Here is a 22,778-nt window from a genome sequence, read left to right on the forward strand (position 1 = left end):
AAAGAAAACCGTCCTGCCTCTGCCGCGTTGAATTGTGGGATTAAATCCTATAACAACAAACCGCTACCCGTTACCTCGCGTTGATAACTTTTTTTTTTCAGACATTTAGGAGTATTTTCTTAAGCCACCTCTCTGGAGAAACAGAAATGGAACATGTGCATCTGGCTGTAGAGGAGGATGACCTATACTCGGGTTACAACGACTATAATCCGACGTTTGACTCGGAGGTGACTTAACCACCTAGCACTACATTATAAAGCCATTGGCTTTTAAGCGTATAGATAACATTGTTTCACGTGAATGTTGTATGAGTTAATGTCGTGGCGAAAGACGAGCTGTTTGAAGTTTTTATTTTAAAATTGCTTGCTTGAGTGTGTAAAATGTCTGTTTCTGAGTTGGACAACTGGTATCCAAAGAATAAAGATTGATTTTTGACCAATTTGAAGGAGCTGGAGAATGATGTGGGCTTCCAGGAAGCAGTGAGGACAAGTCATGGAAGAAGACCCCCGGTAGGCGCTGAGTATTGTTTAGTGTGTGTGTGTGTGTGTGTGTGTGTGTGATTGCTAAATTGTTTAATTACACATAAATGTCTTTCATTTTTCAGATGACTGCCAAGTTTCCTGGCACTGCGATTGGAGCTCGGCCTCTAGCAACTTCCTTTGGAGTATGTACAGTAAACTAAAAATCATCCTGTAAAAGTGAGATGTTTTTTGAATGAGCACAGCACAGCCACAGACTTCCTTCAAAGTGCAGTTGTTTGTTGAACGTAAATTAGCAGAAGTTGGTCAGATTAAATCACTGGTAGGTGTCAAGGTATGCAGTTGATTACAATGATTGTTTCACAGTAATCTGCGTGATAAAATTGCTGGACAGGAAGAACTCATCTGAAAAAAAAAAAAAAAAAACAAATTTGGTGCAGTAACACCATACAATAAATAAATTTAATTGTCAGTTATGAGTGAAGACATTTTTGTTTGTTTTTACATGTTAAATAAACCTAAATTAGTGTTATTGATCTTATTGCTTCACAAAGTCTCGGATTCCTATGGCCTCTTCAATGGGACGACCCATAACTGGCGCCGTGCAGGTGAGGATTACTACACAATGAAATGCGCATCTAAAGTCCTGCATGTCTTTTTAGTGTATTATTTATTTAATCATTATGATTAGTATTTACTATATTACATTTCTTATTTTTATTGTTTTCACATGTAACAGGACGGGGCAGCCCGACCAATGACTGCTGTGAGAGCAGCAGGTTACACCTCCTCCCTGGGTCGTGGTGAGTTTAACGAAGTGAACAGCAGAAATTGTTTGTTGCATCTATTTTATTCTGTGTGAGCTGATGTGGGTTAAACTTTGTCTGTATTGTAGAAGATATACTTCAGGAATAGACACAGTTGAGTGGGACAAGATTTTTATTCTATTTTTTTTTTATTTTCTCCAAAAAAAAATAGAATTTAACAGTTTTTGCTAATGTGAACCTCTGTGTATTTTTGTAAGGACAGATTTAATTGTCCTTACAATTAAATGAGCATTGTGTCATTCCCCTTGCAGTGATTTAGTGATGAATTGATATGATTTATATTTTCAGGCTCAACCTTTGACCCTCTGGGCCAGTCCAGAGGTCCTGCACCTCCACTTGAAGCAAAGAATGAGGATACGTAAGTTTTCCCTTTAAACTGCTTTGTTTCCGGGTGAAAAGGCTTGCATTTAGGTATGTATGTATGTATACTGTATATACACTCACTGACCACTTCATTAGGTATGTCTGTTCAGCTGCTCTTTAACGCAGAAATCTAATCAAGCAATTACAAGTCAGCAAGTCAGTAGATTTAGGCACATAGAAATGGTCAAGGCGACCTGCTGAAGTTCAAACGAAGCATCAGAATGGAAAAGAAAAGTGATTTAATTGACTTTGAAGATGGCCGATCTACTGGGATTTTCCTACACAACCACTCCTGTTTTTGGATGACAGTAGTCGTCCGTGTGAACTCCAGCCTCAGCCTCACACGGACGCACCAAAATTGGACAGTAGAAAACTGGAAGATGTTGCCTGCTTTGATGAGTCTTGAGTTTGCGAGATGGTGATATTTAGATGGCATCAACAGCATGAAAGCATGGATCCATCCTGCCTTGTATCAACAGTTTAGGCTGGTGGTGTTGTAATGGTGTGAGGGATGTTTTCTTGGCTCAGTTTGGGCCCCTTATCACCAACTGAGCATTGTTTAAACAAAACATCCTACCTGAGTATTGTTGCTGACCATGTCTATGCCTTTATGACCACAGTCAACCCATCTTCTCATGGCTACCACAAAGCTCAGATCATCTGAAACTAGTTTCTTGAACATTGGCAGTGAGTTCACTGCACTCAAATGTCCAACAAAGCCCGATCTCAATTCAGTAGAGCACGTTTGGGTTATGGTGGAATGGGAGATTTGCATCCTGGATGAGCAGCTGACAAATCTGCAGCAACTGTGTGATGCTACAGTATCATGTCAATATGGACAAAAATATCTGAGGTATTATTCTAGCACATTGTTGAATTTACGCTACAAAGCATTAAAGCGGTTCTAAAAGCAGAAGGGGGGTCCTACCTAATGCAAACAAGGTGTTCCTACTAAGAAAGTGCTCCATGAGTGTGGATGCTGTATTTTATCCATTAGATTTCAGTCATAAAAAGGTGTTGTATCTAAAAAATGTAACGCAACAATCTCCCTCTCTCTGTGTGGAGCTTGCATGTTCTCCCCGTGCTTGCGTGGGTTTCCTCCAGGTACTCTGCGTTCCTCCCACATTCCAAAGACATGCACTTACAGGGGTTAGGTTATTTGGCTACACTAAATTGCCCATAGGTGTGAATGTGACTGTGAAAGGTTGTCTGTCTCTCTCTGTTGGCCCTGCGACATGCTGGTGACCTGTTCAGGGTGTACCCTGCCTCTCGCCCTATGACAGCTGGGATAGGCTCCAGCCCCCCTGCGACCCTGAACAGGATGAGCGGAAGCGAATGGATGGAAAATTATGTTTAGGTTGCGTATGCTTTATGGTACTCTGCATCTTAAAAACTGTATTATGCGTCCACTGCAAATTTTACTCATAGAGGGTAGGAATGTTTTCTTCACCCTTTTAATGTGTAGGTAAATTCCAAGCTGCCTATAAGCAGCTGTGTCTTATGAAGCAGTTAGAGATCATTTGGTTCTCAAGCAAATCACCCCTGTTCGTTCTGCTTCATGTTCCTGCAGGCCTGAGGAGAAGATCAAGATCCTGGAGAAGCAAGTGAATGACCTGATAGAGGAGAGTTGCATGGCACAGAGCACAGGAGCCTTACAACTGGTCAGCTTATTCTTCTTTAACAAACATTTTACTAATGTTGGCTGACTCTCATACTCTCATACTGAATTGTATAGGAACTCCTTACATTTCTACCAGAGTGATAGCTAAAACAGCCATAGGACTTAACGTGTATCAACCTTCCTATTTCCAGTGGTTTTCATACAGTACCAGTCAAACGTTTGGGCACACTTAATGAGAAAGTGTGTCCAAACTTTTGACTGATACTGTATGTGTGAAAAATTACAGGGTTTTCTTTACATAAAATTGGCCTTTGAGGGGAGGCTGGGGATGTATTGTACATACAATGACTTTGTGTTGTCTTACTTGTGTTATCTGACTTAACAGCAGTCTGTGCATTTTTCTGTGATTTCTGACCACTTAAAAAAATTTGCTTATAAAAATGTTATTACAGGTGGAAGGCCAAAGCCTTTTTTGGTGGGCACCAGAATGTCTAATAGGCCAGAAAAAAACTCTGAATCATTACATCATTACACCAGAGTGCATATTCATGATTATTACTCAGAAGTGACTGACTTGTGTGTGTGTATGTGTGTGTGTGTGTGTGTGTGTGTGTGTGTGTGTGTGTGTGTGTGTGTGTGTGTGTGTGTGTGTGTGTGTGTGTGTGTGTGTGTGTACAGGCCCTTGAAAAAGCCAAAGAGGCAGGGAGGAAGGAGAGAGCACTGGTCAGACAGAGGGAACAGTCTGGCAGTACGGACCACATCAATTTTGACCTCACCTACTCTGTAAGTCATGCAGTGGTTGTTGTACACGCTGTACTCAAGAGTAATCATTGGCTTTCTAAAAGGACCCCTGTGATGATTTTGTGCTGTCTTTTTAAACTTTTTAAAGCCCGAAAAACAAAATGATAAGTTATGAGCACATATACCTCCACCCTCTTTTACTGCAAGTGAGCGAGAATTTTTCTAGTCAAAATTTAAGCAAAGTTGTTCTTTTCATTTAGATTGCCCTACATCCTCTAGCTGCATTCTGATCTACATTAACTATTGGCTCTGGAAAGAAACCATAAATGCTTAATGCTTGATACTTAATTCCTTGGAACTAAAACAGAAGCATAATGTTTGCTGTGGGTGGTGTCTGCAGAGTCTTTTATTATTTCTCTCATTCAGTGGAGATTAATTTATTTTCATATTAAAGGGAAACACAGCAAATGCATACCTGGCACCAAGCAGGGCACATGTTTGTGCCCATAGCCAGTGGAATTAACCATTCAGCTATGCAGGAAGGAACAGCTATCAAAAGACAGCTAAAGTTTAAAGTTTGTTTTTGAGAATAACTTTCTGACTTCATCTGTTTTTAATGATTTCATTTAGAAATGTTGAATGTTTCTCTCATTACCAGGTTTTGCTCAACCTTGCCAACCAGTATGAAAACAATGAAATGTACCCAGAGGCCCTGAACAGCTACCAGGTCATTGTGAAGAATAAAATGTTCAGTAATGCAGGTGAGCACACCCCTCAGCTTCATACTTCTTACTGCTGGACTTAGTCTGTGTCAGCCCTTGTGAATAAATTCATGTGATAAAGAAAGTTTCTCTGCAGTCCTGTGAAAACTAAGTTCACCCCATGATTCAGTAGCTTATAGAACCACATTTAGCAGCAATAACTTGAAGTAATAATTTTCTGTATATCTTCCTCGATCTCTCACATGGTTGTGGAGGAACTTTGGCCCGCTCTTCTTTAAAATGTTGTTTCTGTTCATTGAGCTTTGTGGGCATTCATTTATGCAGTTAACCTAAAGTCCCACCACAGCATTTCAATCAGCTTTTTGGCCAAGCTCTATTGTCTGACAGACGGCCTCACATTTGACTGTAGAATACTTTGGTAGACAGAGGAGTTCATGGTCGACTCAGTGACTGCAAGGTGCTCAGGTCCTGTGGCTGCAAAAGAAGTCCAAATCATCACCCCACCACCACCACCATGCTTAACATTTGGTATGAGGTGTTTGTGCTGATTTGCTGTGTTTGGTTTTTCCCAAACGTAGTGCTGTCCGTTATGCCAAAACATCTCCCCTTTGTTCCTGAAGTCTTCTGGTTTGTTCAGATGCAACCTTGCAACCCTGAGCTGTGCTGCCGTGTTCTTTTTAGGGAGAAGAGGCATTCTTCTGGCAACCGTTCCAAACAAGCCATAGTTGTTCAGTCTTTTTCTAATTGCACTGTCATGAAATTTAACATTTAACATGCTAACTGAGGCCTGTAGATTGTGAGATGTAGTTCTTGGGTTTTTTGCAGTTTCTCTGAGCCTTGCACGGTCTGACCTTTGGGTCAGTTTCCTGGAACATCCCATCCTGGGAAAACTGTGGCATTAAATACAACTGAACACTTCAGACCAGCAGACCTGTCAGAACTTGTATTTTTATAGAAGTGGTCACACTCGCTGATTATCAGTTAATCAAATGCAGTTGAGTAGCAGCACCTGGCTCTACCCTTTTAATTCCTGTGGAAGCAGTAAGGATGTACTGGAGTTCTAGAGAGGAGCTGGATATTGGATAAAAAAACTATTTGTTTCACCTTTAATGTAAATAACCAACTCTATAACTGTCCAACAGGTGAGATTGTCCACAAACTTGCACTGTTATCCCCATTTTATGGGTAAGATCTGAGAGAATATAAAGCTGCTAAAACATCATCAGTACTTTGGCATCAGGATGTTCTTGTTTCTCCACCATTAGTGGCTGAAACATTCCCAGATTACTGGCACCAAGAAAAACTCATGTTTTTCTTTTTCATATCACTTGTCTTGTGTTTTTGTTCCCCTCAAACGACAAATGCTGCTATTCCAGGCCGTCTGAAGGTCAACATGGGCAACATTTACTTTAAACAGAAGAACTACCCTAAAGCCATCAAGTTCTACCGAATGGCACTGGATCAGATCTCCAATGCCCACAAGGAAATGAGGATCAAGATCATGGAGAATATCGGTGTGACGTTTATCAGCATGGGCCAGTACACAGATGCCATTACGTCTTTCGAGCACATCATGAGTGAGAGTCCAAATATCAAGACGGGCTACAACCTTACGCTGTGCTACTATGCTGTCGGTGACAAGGAGAGGATGAAGAAGGCCTTTCAGAAGCTAATCTCTGTTCCTCTTGGCTTTGATGATGAGGACAAATACATCTCATCCACTGTGAGTTACAGTGATCTGTTATATAATTTCAGTTGACTGCCCCGTCTAGTTTCACGTTCACTCAAAGTGTCATTTCTCTGGTATATTTGAATTACGCAGCCCTGTGACTTAATTTTTTAAGTTAGAGCCTAATCACACCATTATACTCCTGATCTGTATAAGGAAAACAAACGAGCTAAAATGATTTTCAGGTGGACAAAATTTTTCTAAATGACTTCTCTTTCTTTTGGAAGTCACTAAAGACCATGTAAAGAGCAATAATATTTACACTAAAGTGCAGGAAATGAATACACGTGTTACTCTAAGCACCTTGAATTAAGCCTCGTCCTGTCGGCTCTTTCAGGATGACACTCACTCCAAAATGGTCATTGAGGCCATTAAGAATGACAAGCTTCACCAGATGGAGAAAGATCGGTAAGAAAATGTTCACACAGCACAAACCCAACTTTGCCTCGATCCATCAGACCTCTGTACTGCTTTTTATTTCCTGAATTCATGTGCTCCTCTCTCTTCTTGTATGCTGTTCATAGAAAAGCCCTGGCTGAGAAGTACATCATGACAGCAGCCAAGCTTATTGCTCCGGCAATTGAGACTTCATTTGCTGCTGGATTTGACTGGTTTGTTACTGCTGTCCTTTTGTGCACAGCTAAAGATTTTGATCTGAGCCAACAGATGAGCGACTCGAGCGCAAATTGCCAAAAAAGTTAATGCTGGCTCTGATAGAAAGGTGTCAGAATACACAGTGTATACAGTTTAGTTGTATATGAGGCTGCATAGCTGCAGACTATGTACGTATTATGCACATGTACCTTTAATATGTTAGGAATACCATTTCAACACTGAGAAACAGAAACCAAAAATCAAACAGCAGCTCTATTCACACACCTGCTATTTCATCAAATGATGATGAGATCTGACACGTGAAGACTGAATGTATGTTTTTATCTATTTATTTGCTTTTTTTAAGGTGTGTTGACATGTTGAAGAGTTCTCAGTATGTTGAGCTTGCCAACGATTTAGAGATTAGCAAAGCCATGACCCACCTCAGACTGAAGGACTTTAACCAGGTAAGAGTTTTTTGTCTCAGCTGCATTAACGGCAATACTGCTTGATTTGAACTTCCTTTTATTTTTGGTCTGTGTAGTTTAGAGCCACAATAGGAGCAGAGGAAAGCAAACGATAAACGTCACCCTCCACTCTTAATAATTTGTTGCCAAACTGATTTTTTATTTTTTTTTTCAATTTTCAATTTTTTTAAAATGATTTTCCAAGCAAGTGTACATCCAAAACATTTACACATTTTTTTTTCCCAACACCATCCATGAAGAGTTGTGCACACAATTCGTACATGTCTTGTACAAAACTACTTTGCTATCCTCTATATTGCACATCCTATCCCAACACTTCCAAAACAGGAATAGGTTTTCTTGTCCATTCTCTCCTCCCTCTCAATCTTCTCACTGAATATTACCTACATCCAAACTATTTACATTCTGTAGCACTATAAGGGTTCCCCCAAACCCAAACTATTATTCAACAAAATCTGATCTCAACGGTGATATAAAATCCAACCAATTTTTCCAATAATTTGTAAATTTGCCATATTCTAATCTAATGTAAAAAGTCAGCCTTTCCATCATATAAATATTATGCATTACATCAACCCAATCTTCCCATTTAGGAACTTCTGCCTTCAGCCAGTTCCTAGTGATTTACCCACTGCCAACATAATTCGATACATATATTTATCAGCAGAACTTGTTAACCTGTCCATCCCTCTTCCCATGTACAGAACTTCAAATGTAAATGGAATGCTCACCTTCAACACTTTATCTATACAGTTCTTTAATTCCTGCCAATATGGTGTTAGGTTGGGGCAATCCCAGAAAATGTGGTAGTGATTAGCTCTACTTTCACCGCATTTCCTCCAGCATCTTGTATCTTGGTATTTTCTTTGTGCTGGTATAATGAAATATCTTACAATATTCTTCCAGCCATACTCTCTCCATGATATGGAACAAGAGGTTTTCCACTGTTGCCCACATATCTCTTCCCAGTTCTCCTCTGACAGCCTGCAGTTAGCCTCTTTTTCCCATTTCATTTTTATGTATATTGTATTACTACCTTTCAAATTTTCCAAACCTGTGTACAATTTAGAAACAATTTTTTCCCCCCACATTTGAATCATTTGCTAGAATAAACATTTAATTATCCCCGAATCCAACTTGGCTAAATTAATCTTTTTCAATAGTTCCTCAGTATAATGCCTCACTTGTAAGTATCTAAAGAAATCCTTATTATTTAAACCATATTTGTTCTTTATTTCCTCAAAGCTTTGTACAGTATTTTCCTTAACCACCTCCCAGAATATCTTCGGATCCCTTTCCCATTTGCTGAAAGTTTTGTCTGATACATTGGCCTTAAAATCTGATTCATATACAGTCCAACTAAGTACTCTACTTTGCTCTGCCAACCCATATTTTGATTTAATCTTATTCCATATGTTAAGAGATAAACCCAACCATGAGTTTGACTCCTCCCTAATGTGTATTCTCAATTTGCTATCATTTATTATGGCTTGTAGTGGTATCATGGGTGACATAGCACATTCTATGTCTTTCCATTTTGCTGAATATGATGGATTGCATATGTTCACGAGAGTTTTTAGCTGTGCTGCTATATAATAACTCTTAAGGCAGGGTAATGCTAGCCCCCTTCTGTCCTTGGGTAACTGCAAGGTTCAAAATCTTATTCGTGGTCTTCTTCCTTGCCATATGTATCTCGAAATTGCCAAACTGAATTTTAGACCTAAATAAGATACCACAACAGTCCCTCAGTATCCTGCCTCTTCTGTGTCTGTCATGTAAAGTTGATATCCGGAGCCATACCTTCATTATTTTTTTTCCAAATATAATTCTAAACCTGAAAAGGTTGATGCGTTAAAGTAGGAATTGTACATATAAACTATAAACAAGTGGAATTTCCCTCCCTTTAAACATGTGAAACCTTTTATCCTGTGGTTATCCTTTTATATTTGTTTATGTTTCCATCTTTTCTTTTCTTCTTTTTCTTTTTTGTTAAACAACATTGTGAAACTGTTGGCCAGCACTCTTGAAATGTGTCAGTTTTCTCCTGCTGAGGCTGTTTGAACAGAGCAGTATCCAGCTCAATATTTCCCCTTCTCATTGCCCGCCATTCTCTTTTGCTTTTCTTTTCTCCCCATCTGCATGCCTAAGGTTGAGGTATGTGTGCTTTCCATTTCCATGGTCACATTTAGATTGTGCTGGGTTTGTTCCTGATGACATGTTACTTCTTAAGCATCTCCAAATTAGGACGCTGCTAGGAGAGGTTTGTGTGGCAGTTATTGACCCACAGACCACTGAGGAAAGTCTTTGTGCACGAAGGATCTTTTGTTATTAATACACAGCTGAGCAGTGGAGGACATGCACTGTGGCTAACATTAAAGGACTGATGACACTGACCAGCTCTAGTGTCTGTAGTTATAGTAACATAACTGTAGTAACTAACTGTCCTGTAGGTACTGGTTTTACATCTGATGCATGCTGTGGTGCTTTTACACTGTTTACACATAGAAGCGTTGGTGGTGTAACCTGTGTCATCTGTGCAGCTGTAGCCAAGCTGGTGATTTGTGAAAATGCTAACCTTTACTCACCAATGCAGTTGGAAAATTTCCCCAGAATGTCCTCACAGAGACATAACAACCAGCAGTGACACTGACCCTAGCCAAATGCAGAGCTAGTGAAAAACAGAAAAGTGTTGTTAATTTCATTAACACCAAAGCAGCTGAAACTGATTAACAACCCCCTCTGCTACTTAACTGACCAGATCAGTATTAAGAGGTTTAATTGACTTGATGCTAAACTCTGATTAAAAAGTGTTCCTTTAATTGTGTTAAGCAGTATATTTAGGTTCCAAAGTTTTCAAGTACTTTGTGTTTATGGTAGTTCCTCTGCTTTTAAAAAAAAATGTAATCTCAAATTAATATATTCTTCAATGTGCTGATATTTGGAATATTTTATTAAAAGACCAATGACTCAATAACTTAATAATGATGGTTTTTATGTTTCTTTGTGTGTTATATGCTGGGGAAATAGGCTTGTACTTAAAATATACCACATTACTGAGCACATGCTGGCGTACTAGAGAACCCTTGATATCAATGAGCGATGTGTTTTCAGGCAGTAGAAACACTGAAGACATTTGAGAAGAAGGACAGCAGAGTGAAGAGCACTGCAGCCACTAACCTCTCTTGCATCTATTTTCTGGTAAGAGTCTCTTAATTACTAATTAATACTAGACTGTCAAATCCTGAACATTTAGAACACTCAGAACCTTAAAAACCAAAATACTTGAAGGTTTACTGTAAAAAAAAATTGATATTAAATGTTACAGTTGGGAGATGATTGAACCATCTTCCCCTAAACAATACGTTACAGGAGAAGGACTACGACCAGGCTGAACGATATGCTGACCTTGCTATGAATGCAGATCGTTACAACCCGGGGGCGCTTGTCAACAAGGGCAACACAGCCTTTGTCAAACAGGACTATGAAAAGGCTGCAGAGTTCTACAAAGAAGCACTTAAGAATGATTCCTCATGTACCGAGGCCCTTTACAACCTTGGTAAGTGCTCCTTGAATGCAGTAGGAATGCAGTAGTGGATTATCAGGGGGTATGATGTATCGCTCACTAGTGGGAGTGAGGGTGGGAGTGCTTCAAATGAACTTAGGTTAATGACCTGACTTCACTGATCTGTTCACAGGACATCTTTCAGCTGTCAACCTTGACTATTAATACAAAGCAATAGGAGCTAAAAATGGCCCAGAGCAGTGTAGAAAAGAGGTTTCTTATTTATGCCTTTTTTTCTGCTTATCTTGTGTCAGTAATACTGTTATTAATAAGATAAGATAGTGTTTATTTGTCACATGCACAGTTATACACAGTACAATGCACAGTGAAATGTATTTTGTACCAGCTACCATATATACACACACATATAAATAAGAAGAATAAAAATAAGTAATTCACACTATACACTATACTCTATATACTATACACTATACACACTTTTACATGGATTTATAGATTATAATATTTACATTGTGCAATAATAGTCCAGTTAGGTCTCAGAGTTGAGCAGACGGATGGCTTGTGTAAAAACTCTTCTTCAACCTTTCAGTCTTAGCCCTCAGGCAGCGGTAACGCCGGCCTGATGGGAGCAGGGAGAAGAGAGAGTGTCCGGGGTGGCTGGGCTGTTTTAGGATCTTCATGGCCCTCAGCCTGCACTGCTTGGTGTAAATGTCCTGCAGGTTGGGGAGGGTGGTTCTGATGGTCCGTTCACCTGAACAAACCACCCTTTTTAGGGCCATGAAGTCCTGCTTAGTGCAGTTTCCCATCCAGGTGGTGATGCTCCCACGCACGATGCTCTCGATGGTGCAGGTGTAAAAGTTCCTGAGCACCTTGAGTGGGAGCTTGAAGTCTCTCAGCCGCCTGAGGAGGTAGAGACGCTGTCTGGCCTTCTTCACAGTGATGTTAATGTGATGAGTCCAGGACAGGTCCCGTGACATGGTCACTCCCAGGTATTTGAAAGTGTCCACTCTTTCCACCTCAGCACCACTGATGACAAGTGGATGGTAGCTCCTCTGCTGCTTCCTGCTGAAGTCCACAATCAGTTCCTTCGTTTTGCTGACGTTGAGCAGGAGGTGGTTCTCCTGGCATTAGTTCTCCAGGCAGGAGACCTCTCTCCTGTAGGCTGTCTCCTCATTGTGAGAGATTAGTCCCACAACAGCAGTGTCATCAGCAAACTTGATGATGACGTTGCCTGTGGTCTGCTGGTCAGGAAGCTGTGAACCCACCTGCACAGTAATGGGCCCAGGCCCAGGTCCAGCAGCTTAGAGACCAGCCTGGAGGGAACTATGGTGTTGAATGCTGAGCTGTAATCTACAAACAGCACTCTCACATAGTTCCCCTTACCAGTGTCTATGTGCGAAAGGCTCTTGTGGAGGAGGAAGGATATGGCGTCGTCTGTGGGTCTGTCTGGCCAGTATGCGAACTGCAGTGGGTCGAGGGTGGTGGGCAGTGAGGAGGTGATGAATGTCTTAATGATATAAACCTTCTGAGAGCAGCACTGACAAACAGATCTTGCTGTACTCTGAACTGTTTTCTGTTAATATTTGCTGCTAACATTGTTTAAACTTTAAATCCAGACTCTTGACTGTTGGGGAAAAAAAAATATGAAAGCTCTGTCTGTCTAAATCTCTCAGCCAACTTTCTGCTACTCATAGCAGAAAGTTGGCTGAAGCTACGCTGTGAATAGGTATGGACGCATATTTTGAGCAGTGCACTAGTAGAGATGCAGTCAGAAGGGCTAGCTTTATTGAAATACACAAATACTTTAATAATAAAGCAAGTAGAGCAAATAAGCGAGTAAAAGTGAAAAGGTTTATTTTAAAGTCTGTTTAAGTAAAGAGTGTGCTGCATTAAAATTACACCAACATGAAGATAACGTGTTTGATTAAAGCAGCGAGACTGACCGTAGAGCCAAAGTTACTCAGCCTGTTTTCCCCCTAAAACCTGTTTCAGGCCTGACCTATAAAAGAATGAATCATCTGGAGGAGGCGCTGGACTGCTTCCTGAAGCTCCATGCCATTCTAAGGAACAGCGCCCAAGTTATGTACCAACTGGCCAGCCTGTATCCTGCTGATGTGTAGATCCATTTATCGATTTTATATTTGTGAATCTATTGTTATTGGCATTTATAACGGCTCATCAATGAAAATTTAAAAAGTAAAAAAAAAAATTGATTTGAGAAATGCTCTTACAACACATTAATGAGTGTTGATGTTGCATAGTTTGTTCACCAGAGGGCACGCTACATCTTCCCTGTTGGTAACACACCTGTTCAGAAAACCACAACCAACAAGCTGCACAGAGTCAGGCAGCATGTAAACCTGTTTCCTAAAAGAAAGCTGTTTGTGTTTCTTGTGTGTGAGAGAAAAAAAAATATTGGTCATTATATTGAAATATCAGATTTTTAAATCACCAATGTATCTGTCACGTTTTAGTGTTGCGTTTGTTTGTATGTCACACATGCTGCATTTGTACCTTAAGCTTTGCTGGAAAGAGTTCATTTAGGGATTCAAACCTGTTTGTCTAAATATCATCATATGAGCATCTATAAGTCCTCAACACTTAAATCTCAGCTACGAGCTTCTGGAAAATCCTGAGCAGGCAATCGAGTGGCTGATGCAGGTCGTGAGTGTAGTTCCCACAGACGCCAAGGCCCTGGCAAAACTGGGAGAACTGCATGATGGGGTGGGGGACAAATCCCAGGCTTTCCAGTACTACTATGAGGTACCAGAAGCTTAATTTGATGGGTTTTTTTTCTATCTACAGACTACTTTCTGAACACAACATTTCAGCACTTGTTACCTTTAAGCAAACTGATGTTGGTGGGTTGTGTTACTGTGCAGTCATTTAGGTATTTTCCCTCCAATATCGATGTGATCGAGTGGCTCGGAGCTTACTACATCGAGACACAGTTCGGTGAGAAAGCCGTTCAGTACTTTGAAAGAGCCGCGCTAATACAGTAAGTAACAACTACTAACGTTATCTTAGAAGACAGAACAATTGCAAACAGGCTGGAATGAAATGATAAGTTCAGACTTTAAGCTTGTTTGAATGATTTTTTGACTTGAATGAATGTGTTAATCACTTCTTATATGGAACTGTTCCAGAACAAAGTTAATTAAATTTAATTATTGAGTGCTTTAATGGTTGTTTTAGGTTCTTTAATCTCAAGGTAAATGGATTTTCCACCTTTCAGCACTCATAGAATGGCTGAAGGAATGCTTATACACTCAGAGCTGAGCGGTTGTCCTACAAATAAGGAAGAAGTATATCATGGCATTTAAAATGTATTAAAATTGTCAGTGTGCTATATTCATATGTACTATGCAGTCTTTTGAAGTTTAGTACAAGACCTTCAGTTAGGTGCAGGCGTGTGTGTTCAATCTGAGCAGATGTGTTGCTGCTGTGTTCCTCAGACCAACCCAGGTGAAGTGGCAGCTAATGGTGGCAAGCTGCTACAGACGAAGTGGTGAGAAAGACACTTTTCACTTCAGCTTCCATGGCATAAAAACATAAGGTTGCAATGTGCTCTAGCAGAGTTTGTTTATTTTAATTTTTTTTCCCTTTACAGGAAACTACCAGAAAGCGCTGGACACCTATAAAGACGTCCACCGAAAGTTTCCAGAAAATGTGGAATGTAATTCATCCTGCTTGTTACAGTTTTCAATAGAACTCTTGACCAACAACAGATGGAGCCCTGGTCAGTGTAAAGACAATGAAAGTGTGTGTGTGTGTGTGTGTGTGTGTTTTGGGTGCAGGCCTACGTTTCTTGGTGCGGCTGTGCACAGATATGGGATTAAAGGAAGTCCAGGACTACGCCACGAAGCTGAAGAAGGTGGAGAAGATGAAGGAAATCAAAGAACAGGTATGCTGTCAGACATTTTTACTGAGCAGCGTTTCTGTAAACAAACTAATGGTCTGTTTAGCGGATCTGAATTCTACATTTATTAAAGGAAAATTAAAAAGAAGTTGCAGAAAAAAACACAAAAAGCAAATCAAAACAGATAGAAATAAAATTGAATGGTGAGTTGACACACACATCTTGCCTCTTAGCTCAAGTTTACATTAATTAAACCCCATCTCAAGCCGCTATGTTTGGTGATGTAATGTATAAAGGGGTACATCTGATGCATGTTAACATGCTGCCTGATGTTTTACTTGTTTACTTTGCAGTTGTGCATCACAAACCTTTCAGGCACTTTCATTAATCGTCTTTTCATCACTTTTTTTTTTAACGGTGTCCTGACATCTGTTCCCAGACGAGAGCACGCTGATTTAAAAGGTGCAGGCGTCCTTTTGATGCAAAGTTGGACCGTGGTCACTACAGCTCCGCAACTGCATGAAAAGCAGCTGTTTTCCTCCTCTATTTGTTTTCCATGAATCAGACGGATGCTATACAGCTGTGTAACACCTGGCTGACAGTAATCTCGGACCCTTTTAAAAGCAGCTTTAGTGTTTGGAGAATTGTTTTCAGGTCTGATGCCAGTGCAGTTGTTTGGGTTGTTCTGTGTCACATCAAACGTCTGAATGGATTAGAGAAGTGGTCAGTGGTTTGAATCTAACCAGCCAAGGGATCATTCTCATCTGCTCTGATGGTAGACATGAAGCCTGTGTTTTCTTTATCAGTCTGAACCTCGATGAACTGGAGACATAAGTCACTGAGCCACATCCTTGCTTTGGCAAACAACGTTTGCTTGTGTCTAATTGGATCTTATCCCACTGCTTGTATAGACTTAATGCTGTGCTGTATTCATATTTCATTAAAATTATTCCTCCTTTTTGGATTTAAGAGCACTACACTGATGAGTACAAACAGGGTCACTGTAGTTTTGTGCATCTGTCTCTGAAGCAACAAAATATTTTTACAAGTTTTACTAATGTAGCCCTGCCAGGATCACAGGAATATTCTCTTATCTTGTATATTAGGAATAAAAGCTGAATAAGAAAATGATCAACGCCCAGCACAACAACTCTGCATATTTTGAATGACTTCTGCATTTTTTCTTACATTATGATTATTTGGTGGCTTCCAAACAACACACTTGTGATCCATAAACTAAAGGTGATCTGGGGTCAGTCAAGTTTTGAAGAAAGCCAAAGTAACAGAGCCGTGTGCTTTGGTCGTGTGGAGTGATTTATCAAAGCCAGGAACAGATTAGGCCGATGAGTTCGTCAAATAACAACCAGCTGCTGTTGGAGCAGAGACGGTCCTGCAGAGAGTGATAGAGGGTTGACTCAATAATCCCCCAAATTCTTCAAACTGAATGACAGTGGAAAGCAGCTCATCCCACTGATAAGACAAACCGCACAGTGTATGACATGATGAATGGGAGGATAGCAATAACCTAATATATGAAATCAATGCGCTAGTTCTGCCCGAAGCTTTGTGTGATTGTTTTTTCGTGGTGTCTCATATATCCTTGTTTTTATTCCTGTAATTTTATTTTTATTTTTTGCACAGTAGTGTCAAATTCCTTTTAATGTTGTGGCTTAGCTTTTTTTTTTTTTGCCAGATTGTTTTCATGCCAAAGAAACTTGCTTCATTTATGAGGCACGGTTTTATTTGGAGAGCTCTAATCTGATTGGAAAAACTGCAAATATCTTTTGAAGTCAAACTGTTATTTATGTCCCAGGCTGCAGTTTCTTTCATACGTTTCTTAGTCTTCCTCTCCTCTCCTTTATCCCCCCCGCAGAGGATCAAATCGGGACGGGAGGGCAGCGCGAGAAGTCGAAGGGAAGGCAGAGAGAGCAGTGCAGGGAGCGCTGGTGAGTCAGCTGCAAATAAGATTTATTTCTCAAATTAAATCTACACACTGTCTCCACTGTTATTTGTAAATCACATCAGATTTGCGTGTCCACACATTATCAGCCTATCTGCGTTGCTGTGTAAATAATGCAAATGTCAGTAAATGCCTAACTGTGCTGGTGACGTGGCTTTCCAGCAACTGCTCCTTCTAGCTTTAGCTGCACAAAATCCAGCCAGCAGAGAGACAGACACACATCTGTCTGTGGCATCAGTCCACAGACTGCGCTCTCCGTGTTGTCCATCGTTGCTCTCTCTGAGCAGCATCAATTCTGCTTCAAGTCATTATGGACTTGAACTCACACTTGTTTTGTGTTGTGTTGCAAGTGGCGGAAAAAGCACACTGAGTACCCAGAATGAGGCACATCTATAAAAATCTGATGAGAATCACATTTAAAAAACCATCTCCATGTGTGGGTTGGATGTAATTCCAAGTTCAATGAACATACAGTGCATAAACATGTGTGAGCTTTATTAATGTTGGAAGTGCATAGTAGCCTGTTGTGTATCCAGCTCCCCGTACATCACACTTGGTGGAGCGGTGTTTCAAATATATATACTTGAATGCTCATGCAGGTGTACGCTGTTTAGGCTGTATTCATTTCTATTTAGGGCTAAATTCTTTCATGGCAGCTTTAGCTGAAACAGGATTTCAACATATGAGATGTTTATGTTTTGGTTAAACACTACCTGGTCTATAATGATGGTCATCATCATTTTCCTCATCAAATCCATTCTTTTTGGTTTTTGTGTGTCACCGTTTCTTTATTTCCCTCTCTATCTGTTGTTCGTACATGCTGCAGCAGGCGTCTCCACACCTGTCCTCACCCCTCCTAAGAAGTCCAGCATTATGGGTATATATTTCTCACTGCACTGAGTCCTGATATGCTCAGAGCTCCTCGTCCTACAGGATCCCACAGGATCCCACAGGATAAGGAGGTCTGAGCACTCTGAGCATAAGGGCACAGCAGACACAGAAGAGGCTGAACTTCCAAAGTTTTAGCACTCCTTCACCACAGATCCACAACAAATACAGACACTCTGGCTCTGGCGCTGGAAAGCTGGACCATTGGCAAATTTCAAATGTAATCCAGACAAAGTAGAGAGTTTCCAAAAAGTGTAACAAGGCCCAGCTTTTCTTTGCTGTGCAGCTGAACGTCTCCAGCAGGATCCTGTCTCGTCTAGTTGTATGTATATAAGTTTGTGTAACGGACACCTGTTAATGTGCTTGCTGCTCTAGTCTGCCAGGGCTTCCATTAATCCTCTGTGTCGTGATAAATTAGATTAGAACGTTTCATTGTCCCATAGCTTAGCAGTGCCAGAGGCTGTAACTGCATCTGTTAAAATGAGCACAAACGGTTGCTGGAGATCGTTCAACTCAATCTTGCATGTTCAGTCTTTCAATTCCTTAAATATTGGTTAGAGCATTTCAATTGCTGAACTAAAACACAGATCCTTCTCTTATTTTCTCATGGCACACCAGATGAGGTCAAAGCAGGTGAGAAGGGAGGTTGAAAACCACAGACACATTTATTGCCATCATTTTTCACTGCACATAGCAGACCTTTTTGCTTCTTTCTGTGCTCTAAGACTTTCCCTCCAATTCTGTAATCTTTCCTTCTTTTTTTTTTTTAATTGTCTTTCTGCCCGTCTTCTTCTCGGGCTCTTCTGTCTTCATCTGTATTCTCACTCTGCTTCCTCTTTGTTTCCCAGCGTCACAGTCTGAGTCTAAACAGTTGAGTCCGCTGTTGGACTCGGGGAGAGGTACGTAAGATTCTGACATTTAGGCCATTTGTAGTCAGACAAGGAGTAACAACAACTGCATTTTTAGGATTGCATTGTCAGTTTAGCTGACCGCTGACAAAGCTCTCAGTCAGTCCAAGGTGTCTGCACATGCAGGTGATTTTCTTCTATGGAGCAATAGCATCATACTTTTTTTAATTTTTTTTTTTTATAAAATAGCACTAGTGTCATTAGAAATGCTTAAGTCTGATGTTGAAGAGTCAGACTTCAATATAGGGCTAGAAATGAGCGCAAATCATTTTAAATGCTTAAAATCATCTGAGTGAAGTGCTGCATATGAGACACAGCAGAAGTGGGTTTTCCCAAGTTAAGAAATCTGACTGTGGAACTGGGCCCGAAGTCTTTTGACATGCAGCCGCAATGCTCAACATTTGCACTGAATGGAGGAGGAGGGGAGGGGGGGGACGGCCCAATTGTCTCTCGGATATTTGAGAGAACCTCTCGTGCACTTGAGAGTTTTCCATCTTTTCTGTGAAGTCTGCATATTGTGCGGTCGAGCTCTCTCGTGACTGACGTGTGAATCTGGGGGTTTGTTTTCTCACGTATCCACAGCTGTGTCATTCTGTAATATGAATCCAGTGAAACTCCGTGGCAGAACAAGAGACAAGTGTGTCAAAATGGGCTGATCTTCTTTTTTGTCTACTGTTTTTTTGTTTTAAATCACTTTTGTTATCTGCCTTTTCAAAGAGATGAACTAGTTTAGGATAGGGTTACACACATGTTGAGTTTTTGCTCCCGTAACTTTGTTTTTAAAATAACTTTAATAAGGAAATATAGTTCTAAAAGCTAGAAAGTTGGCTCATCTATATTGAGCTGCATCTCCTAAAGAGTTATTTGTGCTTTGGAGGTGTATAAAACTCACCTGTAACGACTTTTGATTGTGAAAATGTTGGTTCTAACTTTAGCTTTCAGCCTGTCGTGTTATCCCTCTTACTTGTGTCTTTGGGTTGTGTAAACTAAAAGAGAAATGCATGCGAGACTGTTCCAAGTAAAGGGAGGAAAAAAAAGTTGATTTTTCCAGCCGAGGTTTCACTTCGCCTGCAGATTGTGAGATTTTTGGGACCGTGAGGGGAAGGTGGAACATCGGGCCTCCTTCCTGTTTTTCAGCTTTCTGACGCTGATCCCCTAAGGTTTCCAAGGCTACCTGGCAGCCAGATGTTGGCTGCTGCTGTCTGCAGTCATGTCTGTAATTCATATCACTGCCCTGCCCTGTCAGCCCATCATATAAGCCTGGAACACACACGTACACGTTATCCAGCATATTCATTACATCCTGTCAAATGTATCAGGGCTGGGTCTGTGTAGTGGGCTACAGTGAGTGTTACATTTTACATTTTTAGTGGCTGAACAGTAGGCTTGTTTGACCAAATCTCCCCTTTCACAAAAACATCCTAAACATGCGTTATTGTACAGCAAGTAGTGATTGCCAGATTATTCACTTTGGGGAGGAATGATTAACGATGGCACAGTCATTAACTGGTTTATTTTTTCTGCACACATTCAGCCAAAGACGTGTCAGTGATCAACTGGGGCCATGAAAAATACATTTCTAAGTGAACGTGTGCAAGAAAACTGCAGTCAGTCACATGCAGGCGACAGTCAGAGGCAGTGCTGTGGTTTTAAACTTAAGAACTGTGAATGTGTTCAGGGTTTGAGGAACAGGTAAACACCTTTTAACTGTGTCAGAAGAGGATTTTGGGTGTGACTAATGCTCTTAAAAATGTCATGATCCAGGATATGTGTGTGTTCCTGCATGTTTTTTGTTTGTTTGTTTGTTTGTACAGACAGTGGTCGCAGCAGCAGCAGCACTAAAGGAGAGCGTCTGAGCGCCAAAATGAGGTCACTTCCTGGTTCAAATGAGCCTTATGAGGCCAGCAGTCCAAAAGAACTGGGTGAGGAAATATTTTTCTCCATTTGTCTCTGCGGTCAATTACATAATGCCTGCCTAATGTGTTGTGCAACATGTCTGTCTTAGAAATATATAAATAATCATATAAATGGTTTATGGGTGTCTCAGTTCAGTTTCACTTCATTTAATGCTGAGACATCCTGCTACATGGATGGCTGAAATCCTGAAACAAATCAAGGCCTTGTTTCCCAAACACACTCTGAGGTTTAGATGATCATAAAGATATTGTCGTAAGTTTTCCTTCCTCAGGAGCTGCAGCACACAGCAGATAGTCCTCTACAGATACACTACGCGAGCAAAAGTATTTTTAATCTTTGAATTCAGGTGTTTTCAGTCCCATTGCCACAGGTGTATAAAATCAAACACTCAGCCACACAGTCTGCCCTTACAAACGTTTGCTAAAGAAGGAGTCATTCTAAAGAGATCGCTGAATTTGAGCATGGTGCTTTAGCGATAGGATGTCACCATTGCAACAAGAACCACAGCAACTCAGGTCACTGAGCTGCTGAGGCTCATAGTGCAAAAGTCGCCAACGCTCCGCTGACTCAGTAACTGCAGAGGTCAAAGCCTCCTCTGGCATTAACATCAGCACAGAAACTGTGCGCTGGGAGCTTCGTGTCATAGGTTTCCATGACCGAGCAGGTCTTGTAGGTGGCCCAGTACTTTTGTCCACACGCAACATAAACTTAGCACAAAAATAAGGAAATGTGTATTTGGTTGATTATTTCTTGTAACAGTGCTTCTTGATCATAAATTTTATACCATTGGAAAGCCTGTTTATTTCCCCTTAAGTGGTGCCACATTTGTAAGGAGAATATTGGCAGTCTTACTTCATTTAACAGTGGCCTCAGTAACTTTCTGTGCTAAGTTTATTTGCACACAACTCCTGTTTGATAGCTGTGAATTCGCCTCACTATTACCTTCGATGTTTCAACACAAATCAGTACATCACAGACTTTGTACCATTCACTTAGACCAGATAATGTCCAGTTCACTTTCACTGGACATTTGGGCTCTCCATACCCCTCCATCTAGTCATGTCTTACAGTTGTAGATTAACAGCTCACTCGAGGAAGGCTGAGAGCATCTTAAGCAGCTGCGGCGCCAGCTGTCTGTTGATCTTTGATGCTGATAAGAGAAAATGTTTAACTTTAACAAATCAAATTGGACAAAATGCACTGTGGATCTGCTAGATTGTGTTTTCTTTCTGATCCATCTCTTCATCTTTCCTAATAACATAAATTATAAAGGAAGAGGACGATGACTTAATTCACTTTGTTTTCCTAATTTTGCAAAGAACGAAACATCTCTGCATCCTTCACAATGCTTCGACTTCTGTGTACTTTCCTGGCAAAGCAAAATGTCTAAAAACTGAATTGAAATCACTGCAATTGTTTAAAAAGAAAGCAATTATTATTTATATCCATGAATATATGTATAAGCCAGATTTTTTTAAAACCCGAATCTGTGCAAACTTCAAAGTGGAAACTTCTCATCAGCGCCACATGCTGCCAAAAACATGTAGCGGGCCAAGACACTTCATGACAAGCTGTTCCTCCCGTGTGCAGATGCATCCTACGTGGACCCACTGGGGCCTCAGGTGGAGAGACCAAAGACTGGAGCCAAGAAGCGCGTGGAGGATGACGACTTTGCAGATGAAGAGCTGGGAGACGACCTGCTGCCAGAGTAGCTGCGTTAGCACAACATTAACTCTTTGTTTCATTTGAGTCAAGAGCCCAAAGCTTCACCACAGAATGTTTCAAACTCTTCTTCAGCACGTTTACGTTTCTTGGTTAATCCACGATGTTCAGATGCCCACGTGTGAACGGCAGGAGGACCAAAGTTTGATTCATCCATTCCAGTTTCTGTTTTCAATTTTGTAATCATACCATAAATGTTTATTATTATTTGTTCCTGTTTGTGCTATTTATTATATCATTAAAAGAGAAATCATTTTATCAAAAAGGAAGTTGAATCTGAGCATTAATGCGACATTTTCTCATAACAGATTACGTGAAGTAAAAACTGCTGATTGTCTCTGTTAGTTAAAGCTAAAAAGGAAAAAAAAAAAAAGTATCTTAATGTAAAAGTAGAGCCAATGTTGGCGGTACTGCAGATTCCAGTTTGTCTGAAGAGC

The 22,778-nt window shown here is 40.6% G+C and overlaps 1 protein-coding gene across 6 annotated transcripts; it reads left to right on the forward strand.

Moving 5' to 3' along the window:
* The first annotated feature begins 15 nt into the window (after positions 1 to 15).
* ift88 (intraflagellar transport 88 homolog) lies at positions 16 to 22,610 on the forward strand. 6 transcript variants are annotated; one of them, XM_030757509.1, is made up of 28 exons: positions 16 to 227; positions 447 to 509; positions 605 to 664; positions 1,034 to 1,087; positions 1,219 to 1,282; positions 1,595 to 1,664; positions 3,240 to 3,330; positions 3,969 to 4,073; positions 4,690 to 4,792; positions 6,130 to 6,476; positions 6,820 to 6,890; positions 7,007 to 7,093; positions 7,444 to 7,543; positions 9,713 to 9,718; positions 10,676 to 10,762; positions 10,934 to 11,120; positions 13,080 to 13,188; positions 13,700 to 13,850; positions 13,970 to 14,085; positions 14,543 to 14,595; positions 14,698 to 14,763; positions 14,885 to 14,991; positions 16,820 to 16,892; positions 17,733 to 17,783; positions 18,413 to 18,427; positions 18,643 to 18,693; positions 20,517 to 20,624; positions 22,210 to 22,610. In XM_030757509.1, exons 1-28 carry the CDS (start codon positions 147 to 149, stop codon positions 22,329 to 22,331), a joined length of 2,598 nt encoding a protein of 865 aa, XP_030613369.1. In that variant the 5' UTR covers positions 16 to 146; the 3' UTR covers positions 22,332 to 22,610. The 6 variants fall into 6 exon arrangements, with proteins under 6 accessions (XP_030613369.1, XP_030613370.1, XP_030613371.1 ...); XM_030757510.1 differs by having other exon boundaries at positions 17,736 to 17,783; XM_030757511.1 differs by lacking the exon at positions 9,713 to 9,718.
* Positions 22,611 to 22,778: the final 168 nt, after the last annotated feature.

This window comes from Archocentrus centrarchus, chromosome 21, assembly GCF_007364275.1.
Source record: "Archocentrus centrarchus isolate MPI-CPG fArcCen1 chromosome 21, fArcCen1, whole genome shotgun sequence".
Lineage (NCBI taxonomy): Eukaryota > Metazoa > Chordata > Actinopteri > Cichliformes > Cichlidae > Archocentrus > Archocentrus centrarchus.